General features: G+C 40.1%; 2 protein-coding genes across 4 annotated transcripts in view; one reads left to right on the top strand and one right to left on the bottom strand.

Annotated features, from left to right (window-relative positions):
* LOC148899548 (SMAD family member 2) overlaps nt 1-5,057 on the bottom strand; it is an 11,357-nt gene extending 6,300 nt beyond the window's left edge. Inside the window, exons 1-4 of the mRNA XM_088994879.1 lie at nt 4,901-5,057; nt 3,705-4,069; nt 1,408-1,497; nt 1,015-1,208 (exon numbers count right to left, since the gene is read on the bottom strand). Coding sequence (XP_088851005.1) covers nt 1,015-1,208; nt 1,408-1,497; nt 3,705-3,940 — 520 coding nt within the window. The 5' untranslated portion in view covers nt 3,941-4,069; nt 4,901-5,057. The remainder of the gene's footprint in view (nt 1-1,014; nt 1,209-1,407; nt 1,498-3,704; nt 4,070-4,900) is intronic.
* Nucleotides 4,100-13,536, top strand: lrp13a (low-density lipoprotein receptor related-protein 13 a). Of its 3 annotated transcripts, XM_088994877.1 has the most exons (22): nt 4,100-4,505; nt 5,849-5,995; nt 6,222-6,434; nt 6,538-6,732; nt 7,333-7,548; nt 7,619-7,845; nt 8,441-8,573; nt 9,084-9,271; nt 9,380-9,566; nt 9,903-10,115; nt 10,228-10,402; nt 10,496-10,697; nt 10,776-10,940; nt 11,100-11,297; nt 11,399-11,948; nt 12,044-12,157; nt 12,251-12,358; nt 12,429-12,455; nt 12,552-12,662; nt 12,778-13,135; nt 13,276-13,384; nt 13,469-13,536. In XM_088994877.1, the coding sequence occupies exons 1-22, from the start codon at nt 4,244-4,246 to the stop codon at nt 13,487-13,489; spliced, it is 4,119 nt and encodes a 1,372-aa protein (XP_088851003.1). In that variant the 5' UTR covers nt 4,100-4,243; the 3' UTR covers nt 13,490-13,536. The 3 variants fall into 3 exon arrangements, with proteins under 3 accessions (XP_088851003.1, XP_088851002.1, XP_088851004.1); XM_088994876.1 differs by having other exon boundaries at nt 4,102-4,505; nt 12,429-12,662; XM_088994878.1 differs by having other exon boundaries at nt 4,103-4,262; nt 12,429-12,662.
* Nucleotides 13,537-13,876: the final 340 nt, after the last annotated feature.

The raw sequence follows: 13,876 nt of genomic DNA, 5'->3' as shown, positions 1-13,876 counted from the left end.
AAAACATTGTTATGCCGACTACACCTAATTTGAGACCACTGTAGTTCATTGTATCATATGACAGATATGGTTCAACACAATTTTGCACCCATTGGATAATGGATAGATTGAAATAAATAGAAAACACGTACAATGCCTCATCTGCCGATATTAGCCAAAAAAAGTATGCCGCACTGGATCCTTCACCCCTCCCCACAAAAATAAATAAATAAATCTAATTTTGAACATATAAGTAGCCTGAATTAAGCACACCATTATTTTGAATAGCCAAGTTTCAATGTTGCAATGATTATAGCCATGGAAATAAAAAAAATAAAAACCATACTTTATGTGCACATTACCAGTACTTTACAATATTGAATTAAATGTTATAAATTAACTGCTCGGCTGAGCCAATCAGAGACGGACGGCATGAAGAGTGCAATATTTGTCACCAATCAGAAGAGAGCAAATAAAATCCAGTAAGACAGCAGACTTGCTGACGGATAAAATATTACCAAGGGATGAAGAATTTAGTAAAAATGCATTACTATTTGTATATTTCATCTGCAAAGAAATTGTCCTTCAGGGGCAATATTTAGAAGGCAGTCCAGTTTAAATCGCACGTTTTACCATCACAGGCTTCAAACAACCAAACTTATGGTGACAAAAAATGTGGCAGCTTCAATGGCCTTCCCAAACCAATGGGGTTTGCATCATTCTTTTTATGCAAGATTCACTGAAAAGCAGCACATGTTGCACATACAAAAATGTATTGAAAACAACAAAAAGTTACTTGGAAGTCAGACGTAGTGTTTGCCAGTACAGCATTCCAATCATTTTAATTACGAGTGGCTTGTTTGGACATGGACTGAGACAGTTTTTATATAATTTGTACTGCAACCTGTTAATTAGTGTTTCATATTATTCAAAAGTTAACCTTCAACTGATGGTTATGGAACCATATTTATCCCCCCCCCCCCCCCCCCCAAAAGACGATAATTGATACAAATGAGCTATAAAAATCCATCTTACCTGGGGTCTCGACCCTCTGATAATGGTAGGGGTTGATGCAGACCTCATCCTTCTTGAGGTGAAAAGCATACTCACAGGCCTCGATAGCACGCAGTTCATGGTGGCTGTGAAGGTCTGGCCACCGCCATAAACGGCAATAGATTACATGGGGAAGCCCCTTCCTGTGGGAGACCTGCAAGCGGCCATCGAGGGATCTTAATGGATGCCAAAATGCAGAGGGATGACAAAAAGCACAAGATGGAGGAGAAAAGAGGAAGGGAAATTAATATGATATCAGATTATGTGCCGATGATTATGAAATTAATGTGTTTGATTTGTTTATCACTTATTGTAGTAATTATTACATGGCAACGTTGTTCACACTGTCAGTCATTGAGTGTTGACAATGTTCACCTTGTTTGGTCAGAATAGCTGTAAAGGCCTGAAGTATCCCACTGTTCTATCATGTTTGGTGAACTCAATCCCCATATTTCCGAGCAATTGCTGTACACGGTGGGAAGAAAAGGGGGAAAAAAGCAGATGGTTAATGTTATATAATCTATTTATTTCACCTGTATTTATCCCAATAAGGTAATTGAGGACGAATTGTCATTTGCAAAACTGATCTGGGTGCTTGATAAAAACGTAAAATGCAGCAAAGTAAAAATAAATGCATTGCACATCCAGTACAATATACAACAGAATGTATGTTTAGCTACAGTCCACAATACATTACATTAGCAAGAGGTGGAATCAAAACTTCATCCTGTTATGAAGTTTTGATTCCACCTCTTGCTTGCCACAGCAAACACACACAAATATTGGAATATTGAGCAAGACTTAATTGGAGCCATATGATCTTATTAGAGTAAAACCAAATTCACTAAACAAAAGAAAATGCTCCATAAATAAACAACTCAATCAGAATGATAGGCCAAATGGGAACCCAAATTCATTTGCATACAGAAGGTTAAAATATTCCTTTCCCCAAACCAAACCCAACCCAAAGTCACCCAAACAATCACTTCCAGGTAAAATGAACACTGGCGCGAATGGCTGCGCTGCTCACCCGCACAAAAAAAAAATCCCATCTCTGTAAAGTGTCCTTGAGAGTTTTGAAAGGCATTTGGAAATTAAATGTATTATTATTATTAGAATACGATTCAATTGTAATGTGCAAGCTGTGTCCTGTCTGCGTGTTCTGTTTAGACGTAAATGTGCATCGACGTCATCCTTTAAACGCTTGAAAAGAGGATGGCACCCAATAGCTGGTCTGCAACGGTGCAGTTTTTGAATCAAGTTATTGTTTTAATAAAAGTGTTCAGAAGTTAAGCGGTTCACTGAACTCTATCTTGATGAATGACATGATGGTTACACGGGTCTGTAAAGTGGCTGTTCCGAAGAAATGCAGTTGCACATACATGTACATACAGCATAGTAGAAAAAAAGTCTAATAACAATAACAGTAACAATAATAATAATAATAATAATAATAATAATAATAATAATAATAATAATAATAATAATAATAGAACATTTTGTCTGAAAAAAGATGGCCAGGTCTTCAATCGAAATTATTTCAATCACAATGACAAAAAAAGTCTGGACGTGAATCCAACTAATGCGGTGCGTTCTATTTCATTTTACAGTTGCAGTGTTTTCCAGTCGACGGGGGAAGAAAATTAAAAACATTGACCAAAAGTAGTGCAACTTTGGGAACTAATAGGCAGATAGAAATACTGGAATGTGAAGTCCTGTATTGAATTAAGAGACTTGGGATGGACCCCCACTGTCTATTGATACATGCTGTGCACAGTTACTACTCCGAGGGGTCAGTATATGGAAAAGGGTCTCATGATCAATACATCCATGAGTTATTTGTGAAATAAAAAATAAATAAATCAGGACAGACCGAATACAGGGCCTAATTTTGATAAATTGCTAAATATACACTGTCAATTCCTAAATTTGAAAGGAAGCAGCCTTTAATCCCTCCCTGACCTGGCTTGTACCACAAAGGTGAAAGAAAGGTCCTAGAAAAGTTAAGAATTGGCGATGAGATCCCCCTTTTTTAACGGAGCACAAGTGTCGCATGTTCAAAATGGGGATGCTAATTGGACAAATGACAAGTATCCAGATGTTTGTCACAGGAACTTGATACGTACATGGAAACATTTAATTTTTACTTGTACAAAAAGTCAAGCTAACAACATCTGTGGGGGTGGGGGGGGGCAATTTAATAGTAAAATATTTCAAAATGGACTTTTCAGGAAGGAATTCTAATCACATAATCGATTCAAAGTGACCAATGCAAATTCATGTCCCAGTAATCCAGATTCTTTGACGTTTAGTGATTCAGATTCACTTTCTGATGGTGCATATTTCAGCGTATACTACTGTCATATATATGAATAGTGAGCAATGATTTAATACAGTATTCTGTGGTTGTTTGTAGTAAGGACTAATTCATTCCCAAAAACATAGTCTCTGTATTTTTAAAAAGGTCCTGAACAATTCTCCGGTGTTATCTTGAGACATCCAAATATTTGAAATGGTGTTTGCCATTGAATCAGGGTTTCCACAGAACTTGAGTCTGATCAAGGTCGCAAATTAAAACAAGAATACATCTCTAAACAAAACTGATAAACAATTCCCATTATCTGTACATATGCATTAATGATGGAAAGAAATCACAAGTTTGACGTTGATACCTGGGGATTGTGACACACTTGGTGTTGCAGTTCTGCGTTGTGATAGCTTTCTCGAGCTCATCCAGCTGCCCAGTCTTCTTGAGCTTCTTCACTAAACTTTTTACAGCTTTCTCGCACCATTTCTCCTCCTGGCCATTCTGTTCTCCCCCGCCGGCTCCACCTGGCCCATTGGTCGACTTCTTCCAGCCCAAAAGCCTCTTCACCACAGGAGGAGTAAATGGCAAAATGGAGGACATCTTGGCTGGACAACTGAAGAGTCACTAGAGGACTCAGTAAACAAGACGAGGGACCTATTGCTACACTTTAGGCTCCCCTGCTCGATGGAGCCCCCTCCGAGAACAATATGTCACGAGATGAAGCCAAACCTATCAGGATAGAGGACACACAAGCATGCACGCTATTGATAATAGTTAATATATATAAATACACAGACATCGTGTTGAATTACTCCTTGGTTTCCGCTTAAGTTTGACAAACTAAATACAAAGTTAGTTGACGGAGGATAATTCAGTCACGATCCCGACTCACTTGAACGCTTTATGAGCATAAAGATTGTAGGTGAGCATTTACAAATAAGACGTTCACGAGTTCAATTTCTGACAGCGACCACCTTCAGTGCTAACACCAATTACAGGCCGACAGCGAGCGACATGGTGGTGGTGTGGTGCTTGACTTTAAGCACAACTTTAAAACGTTACACATTAGCCAACAGTCTTAAATTCGCCTCGAAAAGGACGAATAACGGTCGATTTAGCAAAGCAGTTAGTGAACCATTTTGCGTGGTGGCTGGCATCCGGCTAGGTAAGCTAATGTTAGCATGACTGTAGGCTAGCTGCCAGCTTGTTATCAAAAATCCTTTTGTTGTCATTCACAAAAAAATATGCCCAGCGGTCCAGTTTTTCGCTTGTTGTAACCAAACTCGGGTTGTTAACTAATTGTAATCGAAATGCACGTTATATAAAATGTTGCTTTATCGGTAGAACAATAACGTTTGAATTAACGTCAATCAAGATTTTTGTTTTACTTTCGCTAAAATAGAGAAATGTTTCCCAAATGAATTAGCATGAAAAAGCAACTATTGAAAACTAGGCTTTGGATCCCGCTGGCTAGCGGAGCTACAGCCCCCCCCCCCTACCACACAAAACACCATCCTTTAAAGTCGACATAATAACTCAAGCGTTGCGTGCAGTACTCACAGAGTGGAGGTGATACGCTAATGTCCCGCAGTAGCAATATACCGGCAAACAGCACAATAAACAAATCGGTGGAATAAAATGCCTGGGAAATATAATAACGCTGCTGAATTTTCTCAAGTTGCTACCAGTGCTACTGAAGCGAGTTAGCCATGTTCGGTAGACCGGAACAAGACAACAGACTTGTTGATTGGTACACAAGATTCATTAAACATTCTGGGTAGCTGATTGGACATTGCAAGATGACGTTCCCCCCGCCCCATTCGAAAGGCGACGGGAATGCGTTTAAAATGGGCTAAATACGTCATTGGCATTCCAATATTGCATTTTTTGCCTTTCAAATGTACAATGTGTTTAAAATGGTTTTACAAAAAAGCTTAAAATGCTTCGTTTGGATATATAGAATCCAAGGTTAAAGAGCAATGGCCACTCGAACAAGATAAATTATTTAGCAATTTCTCCCCAGTAATGTCAAAACAATATCAGAGATGTTGGTTATTGTGAGTGTGACCGAGTGGCTCACACTTGACTGCATGTCTTCTATGTGTATAATTTTCCAAAATAAAGTGCCCGATTATAATTTGTCAATTAGCTCCACCTATCATTCACGTGGTCAATTAGGATGTGTTGAAAACACCTGAATGATCATAAAACGCCTTTGTGGTGTGTGCAGCGCTGTCTGGTCCAGTTATTTTTTTAAATGTTGTGATGGCCATATATTTATGTCTTTTTGTATGGGTTTTGTACTCGACAACCCCTCTGCAAGAAGGTGAGTTATGTTTTTTGATTAGGATTGTTTTTATGCCTGTTTAAAATATGTATTGTACATTTGCTTTAATGCTTTATTTTACTTTTGCTTTAATGTTTCAAAAATTCTGAATGTATTGTGTGTGCATTGCTTTTAAAGTAAAGTCTACACTTTTTAACTTTCCCCTTGTTGCTTTTTTTCAGCTGAAAGCAGTACTATAAAGTGCATCCTTGGTTCCGTGCAATGCAAGGACGCTTCGGAGTGTGTGCTCTTTCGCCATGTATGCGATGGGGAGCCTGATTGCACTGATGAATCTGACGAAGATGATTGTGAACTAGCTTGCAATGATGGTACTTCCCTTAAAAAAATCTTATTTAGACCTTTTAGTTCTTTCTTTATGTGGTTCCTATGCTAAATAATGGTATTATAAATTGATTTGTTTTAGCATGAAGCCAGTCAGTTTGTAGTTAGTTGTCAATTAGGAGACACAACTCCACAAAAACTGACAGAATTAGGATTAAAATTAAATTAAAGATTTGGGTTATATATTGAGGATTTTTTTGTGTCCAATTTAAGATCAATTTCAGTGTGCCCATGGGAAGATGTGCATAAACAAGGATGAAGTGTGTGATGGTATACATCACTGTCAGGACCGGTCAGATGAATTGCATTGTTCAAAACCAGAAGGATGTGTTCACCTCTGTGATAAGAACAATCGCTGCTTATCTGCAACCATGCTATGTGATGCAGAAAGGGACTGCTTGGATGGAACAGATGAGGAAAATTGTGGTATGTTTTAACCGAACAATGTCTGGTATCATTTCTGTGTCACATATTCAACCGTGATAAGTATACATACTGAAGCCAAATGTTTATGCATGTCACCAACTAGAGGGTGTGAATAGAGGGACCAGTTCACCCACCCCACTGCCAGTCCAGTTTGTGTCTAAACCTATCAAGTGCCACTTGGGTTCTAAACCTTGCAAAGACAACAGTGATTGTGTCCTTTTCAACAATGTATGTGATGGAGAAGATGACTGCAATGATGGCTCAGATGAAGAGGAATGCTCATCTACTTGTGAACAGGGTAATGCGGTTTCTTTTAGAGTCTTCTGCGGTCGGCCTTTGAACAACCTGAAGTCAAATATGAGTGAAGTTTTTATCACCCTCTGGAGAACCCACCGAATTGAGATATTGTCAAGGTCCAACGCAACTCACTGAATAGACTGTAGCAGATTTAATCTGAATGGCTGTATATTTTATATTTTCATCAGTAGTGGTGGCAGACCTGCCGCTGTGATGATCCCGGTTTGGGAAACTTGCCGAGAATAGCATGATTGCACAACATATTGGAACAATGTGGTAGATAAAGCTTCTCAAACTCGTGGCCTCACTGCGGTCGACTCGAAGAAAAACGTCTTGCAGGTATCTTGCAGTGCTGCTCCAACAACAGTTGCCAATCCATGAACAAGGCCAGCTGTTAAATGTTGATTGCCAAATGTGCGTCTCGATATGAACTATTCTATAGTGACTTCGGGAGACACCACTTAATTTGTGAGTGAATTTGTCTACATATCCCTTTGATACACCTGCCTCACAGGTGTGAGTGTTACTGATTATGGAAAGCTACAATAATGTGAGTTCATACATAAAGTCCTCAGAGTTCTGATTGACTTATCGTTTGCAGACCAGTTCCAGTGTGCCCATGGTAAAAAGTGCATAGAAAAGAATCAAGTGTGTGATGGTGTGCCTCAGTGTCAAGACCGCTCTGATGAACAGAAATGTACCAAATACACCGAGGGATGCTCTCATCACTGTGATGGCGGAAGCCGCTGCCTTCCTGAAACCTTTCTTTGTGATGGGGAGCCTGACTGTTTGGACGGCACAGATGAGACTGACTGTGGTATGTTTGAGCGAATACGCGCCATTTTATTAGGCTGGAATTGTGCGAGATACATAATTTCGTTTTGCAGTTAAGGACTGCAGTACCAGTGACTTCAGGTGCGGCAGTGGTCAGTGCATATCAAATGCAATGCATTGTGACGGCCACCCAGACTGTTCGGATCATTCAGATGAAGAAGGATGTGTCAGAGCACCAGCCTGCATAACCAAGCAACGTTGCCCTCAGAGCATGGAGTGCCTGGTTCAGGAGTGGCTCTGTGATGGAGAACAGGACTGCAAAGATGGAACAGATGAAAAGGTAGAGTGTACATTTTGTGGTGATGAATATAGACTAGGGGCGTCCAAATTTGCAAAAGGGGCCAGATTAGGTGTGTTATAATGTAGGGGGCCAACCTCGGCGGACGTTCTTTATATATAGCAGCAATTTAAATTTCCACGAGCCATTGTTTCACATTTTTTTTATTTGAATTTCGGCTATCTTAAGCATGTGTTTTGGTTCATTTGAAACATGCATATCATAATTGAATTGACATTGAAAATTGAATATTCGCTTAACTTTGCTTTTTTTTAAACACTAACTTTTTTTGTTACAGTTGAACAGAATTAATTGTACTCTTGGGTGCAAATTCCATTTGTAAAATAAAAATATAGCACACCATGACAGTATAATATTTACATAACTTTAAAACACAATAGTCGTATCAAGAATTTCAACAACCCTACTGCACAATGTATTAATTTGACATAACATGATGATGTTATGATGGAGGCTGCGGCCGGATGAAAATTGACCACAGGCCGCATTTGGCCCATGGGCCGCACTTTGGACATACCTGATATAGACTATTGGTTTCCTGATTCCCATCAAATTCTAAATTAGCTTCTTATTGCAGGATTGCCCTGATTTGGCTGCAATGAGGTGTGGTGATTATCAGTGGCCTTGTAAATCAAAGACTGTGTGTATCCCTGTGAACTGGAGGTGTGACGGAACGAAAGACTGCGATGATGGAAGTGATGAAATGGAGTGTGAGTCACAAATATTTTTTGGTTGAGGCAAAGCGTTTTAAGCACTGTGCTAGTTTTCTTTCAATTGAACATATTTCAAAAAGGAAAACCCCCTTAATTGATGTCAGTTCAGCACAGATTACATGTTCAATTGTTGTGTAAACAAGTATAAACATCTAGTCGTACCCTTTTTTTGCTGTACATTACCAGTAATCAAATCGTGTAAATACACTTGTAGGTTTGTTATGTACAGTAATTTATTGGAAAACACAATGCACTGTACACATCAAATTCTATGTGACCAACTTGTAAACCCAATAAATGCATGCATATATGAGGGGGGGGAAATGTGCCAGATTATACATATCCACCTAATCTTACAATTGAAAATATGTAGATTTTTTTTTTGTCTAAACCACAAGTATTCATTTTTGTTGAGTTAGCAATTGAGAAAATTGGTTATCTGCACTATCACAGGTTTTCATATGGCCTCAAGTACCAAACGTTTAAACATATTTTTGTGTGTACTAGGTGGGTTGGTTGCATGTCTTCACCAGTTCCAATGTGGCAGTCTGGAGTGCGTGGATCCTTCCCTTGTGTGCAATGGAATTAGAAATTGTGTGGATGGTTCAGATGAGGATGGGAGTTGCCAGATAAACTGTGCAGAAGCTGATATCAGGCGCTGCTCCCAGGGATGTTTCAGCACACCACAGGGTCCGGTAAGGAAACAAAAAGGGGGGTTGCTTGACGCAACCCGGACCAGACATCTAAAAAAAAAGTGTCGTTTTAGGAGTGAACAACAATTTAAAAAAATCTATTGTGTACAGCGTTGCGACTGTGTAGTAGGCTATAGCCTACTTGAAGATGGAATGACCTGCGCTGATATTGATGAGTGTGAAGACCACCACTCGGCTGTGTGCAGTCAATTGTGTGTAAACACAGTGGGCTCCTACAAATGTGACTGTCACCCAGGCTACACAATGGAGGCGGATGGACACACTTGCAAAATCAAGGGTAAAACTCAGAAGTTATTCAATGTCTGTTGAGAAATGTACATGGGTTGAATATTCTGCATTAAAATAAGTTATGTCCTTTCCATCTAGCTTGCATATTTCGCACAGATTATTGCGGCAGTTAAAACATGCAAAATTAATTTTGGGCTACAAATTGTCAGTTTGTCTTAAATTGGGTAGCATTTGGGATTCTGCAAACCAGGAAGTCACTTTACACTTATTAACATACAAACTATAATTTGCTGGCTTTGTGCCTTGTGCAAAATACAGTCCTGCACATTTAGATTTTAGTAATGTCCTCGTTTCTAAACTTAATACATATATGTATTGTTTATAGGTGAACCCTTACTGTTGTCCTCTGTCCAAACTGATCTCCTGGTGTTTGGGTTGCGCAGTGGCCACTTGGATCTATTGTCTTCCACTGCCAAGAAGGCAGTTTTATCTCTCGACTATGATTGGCATAAAAGGATGGTATTTTGGGTTAGTCTTGACACTGACAGCATCAGATGGTCCTCTCTGAAGAAAAAGACCACAGGGACACTAATTGGAGGTACAGAAATTAAAATGTGGTGAGAATATGAGCTCTTCAAAGAGTAGCGTTGTGACATGCTGGAGTAGAACCTGTAACTGGTAAATGCTGGCTGCACACCCTGTTTTCACAGGTGTGCGAGCTGATTCTTTGGCTGTGGACTGGCTTGGGAGAAATCTGTACTGGATTGATGGTGTGGACAGTCAAATTGTTGCCATCAAACTCTCTGCTGGAAGTTCACTATACAGTGTTATCTTGGATGAAGACCTGGATCAGCCTCGGTCACTTGCACTGTTACCAGAGAAGGGGTATTTAATTATTTCACTGTGAAAAGCTGGAACCCCTTAATTTTTGTATTTGAGATTTTATATTTCTCCTCTCCACCAACACATTTACACCAGGCTGATGTTCTGGACCGAAATTGGAAACATAGTCAAGATTGAAAGGGCTGGAATGGATGGTTCGGAGAGGCGGGCAGTGGTCAACTCCAGTTTAGGCTGGCCAGGCGGTGTGGCAGTAGACACTATAAGTGACAGAGTCTACTGGACGGATGAGAGGCTAAAGGCAATCGGGTCTGCAACGCTTGACGGAGATGACATTCGGGTAAAATGTTGTAGTAAAACATTCCAGATTTGGGTAAAAAAGTACAAATTACATGGCATGTACATTTTTACGTTTCAGATACTACAAATGAAAGAGACTGCCAATCCTTTCTCCCTGTCTGTGTTCAATGACATGCTCTACTGGTCTGATGCCAAGAGAAGAGTGGTGCAGGCTGCCCATAAAATCACTGGAAAAAATGTTCGAGTCCTCTTGAAGAGATTAAGACAGCCTTTTGGTGTAAAGGTCAGTTAAATAGATATGGGTAAACATCACCTTAGTTGCCATACTGTACAACTTGTGATCATTTTAAGATCGTCAACTTAAAAGTGACTCAATGATATGAGTATTCGGTCGAGGACACTTTTTTTCTCCTTCCTTACCTCCCAAATCCCTGATCAACAGATTATCCACCAAATATTACAGCAAAGCAGAGATAATCCTTGCAAGATGGACTGTTCCCATTTATGTGTTTTGGCTCCTGGGCTAAAAGCTGTATGCAAGTGTCCCTCTGATCTGATACTTGCAGACGATGGTCTGACTTGCATCAACTTGGTTGATACAGCCTTCTTGTTGATTTTATCTCCCTCCACTGTCACTAAGGTCTGTGTGTTTTGCATCAATTCCATACTCCAATTTAAATGTTTTGCAACATTAATTGTGTAATTTATCGAGTGGGCATGTTGACATTGTGTGTTTTGTAGATTTACCTGCAGGCCCGACATACTTCAGGGGAGCTGAAGGGATGGCCTGAACATACAGCTATGCAGGTACCAAGTGTCAATGAAGCGGCAATCATGGACTACAGCCCACATGACCACACCCTCCTTTTGGCTGATGATGGGACAACTTCCCTCAACTTCTTCAAACTGAAAGACTTGAATTTGGTCTCTGAAGGCCAAATTCTTAAGCTCCTTCATGACACAATCACTGCTATGGCTTTGGACTGGGTAACCTTCAATATCTACTGGAGCAGCAGCAAGCAACCTCACTTACATGTTACCCACAACAGTGGTGTATTAACGGCGGTTTTGATAAAGGATGGTATTGGTGAGGTGGAATCCATTGCGCTCCACCCTCCGACAGGCAGTATCTGTTTCACCAATAAGGGTCAGCAAAACAAAATCCCAGTCTCTACGGTGGAGTGTGCAAACATGGATGGTAGTGAGAGAAGAATAGTGTGGAAGAATGGTATCCAACCCAAGTCTCTGGTCTTCTCAACTAATGGCGAAACGATTCTCTGGGCTGACACAAGTAAGAATTTACTGTGGGTAGTATGTTGCAGATATGCTTTTTTTTTAAAGAAAAAAACTATTGCAAGTCTACAATCAAACCTTGTGTACGTCTAGATGTGATTGGATCTGTTCAACTCGATGGCTCTGGATACAAAGAATTAAAGGTAGCCGAAGGCTTGGCTGCAGTCACACTCAGTGAAGACACACTTGTCTGGATGACTGTCAGTGGTAATGACAATGCTCTCTTCCAAATTTGTACCCATAACTCAAAACAATGTTGAACTCTTTATTGCAGCTGTAATGTTTCCTTTTCTCTCATAGAAAAGACTAGGCTTTGGTACATCGATGACCAGCAGCAGAACAAGTTGTGGTTTGAGGTTGGCACAGAAGTCATTAGTATAAAGGCAATCAGCAAATCGAGTGGGACCGGTAGGTAGAAATGTACACTTTAGTTGAACTACGAGTAGACTGGACTTTAAAGTTGTCTTCCATATAACAGGCTCGAACCAGTGTAAAACAAAGAATGGTAACTGCCAGCACCTCTGCTTGGCCACCCCAAATGGCCGAACATGCAAGTGCGCCCATGACCATGTCACTGTGAATTCTACCCACTGTTCACCAGATCAGCGCTGCCCAACCAGCAGTCGGTCATGTCTGGATCAAATTTCCTGCCAGTCTGTTGAGAAGTTCTGTGATGGACATATCGACTGCTCTGATCATTCAGATGAGATCTGTGAGTATTGTTTTTATACTATTTTTGCATTTCAAATAAAAACCAAATTCTTAACATTGCATGATAATGCATTGGTGGTAACTGACACAATGATGCATTAAATTTGTCTCTGCAGGTGTCAATATAAAACATAGGTCTGGAGTTAAGGTACCTGCACCCACCCAATCTCTGACCTCCCCGACTGTCCCATCACCTCAACCTGTCTCTGGTGTTAGCGCTACTACAAATAGCAGCCAGCTAAGTTTAAATTTGAATGCTCAAATCTGTAGCCAGACACGTTGCAGCGGAAATGGACGCTGCATTAAGATTGGGAAAGAAACATCTTGTGTGTGTTCAATGGGCTACAGTGGTGATTCGTGTCAGGATAAATCCTTGCCAGTTCCAATTTTGTTTGGAGCAGCTGGCCTCTGTGCAGTGGTGATCATTGCTGTGATTGGTGTTGTGATAAAGTGGAAGAAGGGTGCACGCTCAAGGTACCTTTTTTCTCTTGAGTGAAACAATCCTAAATGCAACTGGATTGCTAATGCTTGAACACTATATGTATCATATGAACACATAAAAAGGGTAATCTGTGTCTCTGAAACTTTCTGTTTGCGTGACTTCTCTCTCACAGCAGGGCAAATCCAGAAGCAGTGAAAGAAACTTCGATGACAGATCTAAACCGCAAAATTACAGTGACTCCTCCAGGAGACACTTCATTAGCAGACCTTGAAAAAAAAGAGGTATTCCCTTGCTCCCCCCCTTCCCCAAAAGTAAACCAAAGGCAGTTTGTAGTATGACTTACCTCCCATTCTCCCTCCCACCAGGAACCTGCTTCTGTAGACTAATGTGGTGCATCAAGTATTTTGAATAAATCCTCCATGCATTCCTGTAATTGTCTGTTTTTCTTGGTTTGACTGTCACTCAAGGCTGCACATGTAATGTACAAAACAGATTCCCATGAAGTCAGAATACAATGATTTGCCAATCATGTTCAACCTATATTTAACTAAATACAGACAATATATGTTTAAACTGTTTCGCAAATCATTCACTCTAAATGTTAAAAATGCAGCACGTGAAAAAAAAAACTGTCAGTCTCTTTTACAACAAAGCCATCCTGTTGTAACTTGCAGAACGTTATTTGCCATTGTCTTGCTGAAATTAGTCGTGGCTTTTGGCACCAACACAGTCCCAAACCATCACAGATGCTGGCTTTGGACTTTGCATCCATA

Source organism: Hippocampus bargibanti, linkage group LG04, assembly GCF_051943395.1.
Source record: "Hippocampus bargibanti isolate YZ-2025 linkage group LG04, ASM5194339v1, whole genome shotgun sequence".
Taxonomy (NCBI): Eukaryota; Metazoa; Chordata; class Actinopteri; order Syngnathiformes; family Syngnathidae; genus Hippocampus; species Hippocampus bargibanti.
The sequence above is the reverse complement of the archived record's forward strand: the minus strand, read 5'-3'. Positions and strand labels throughout refer to the sequence as shown.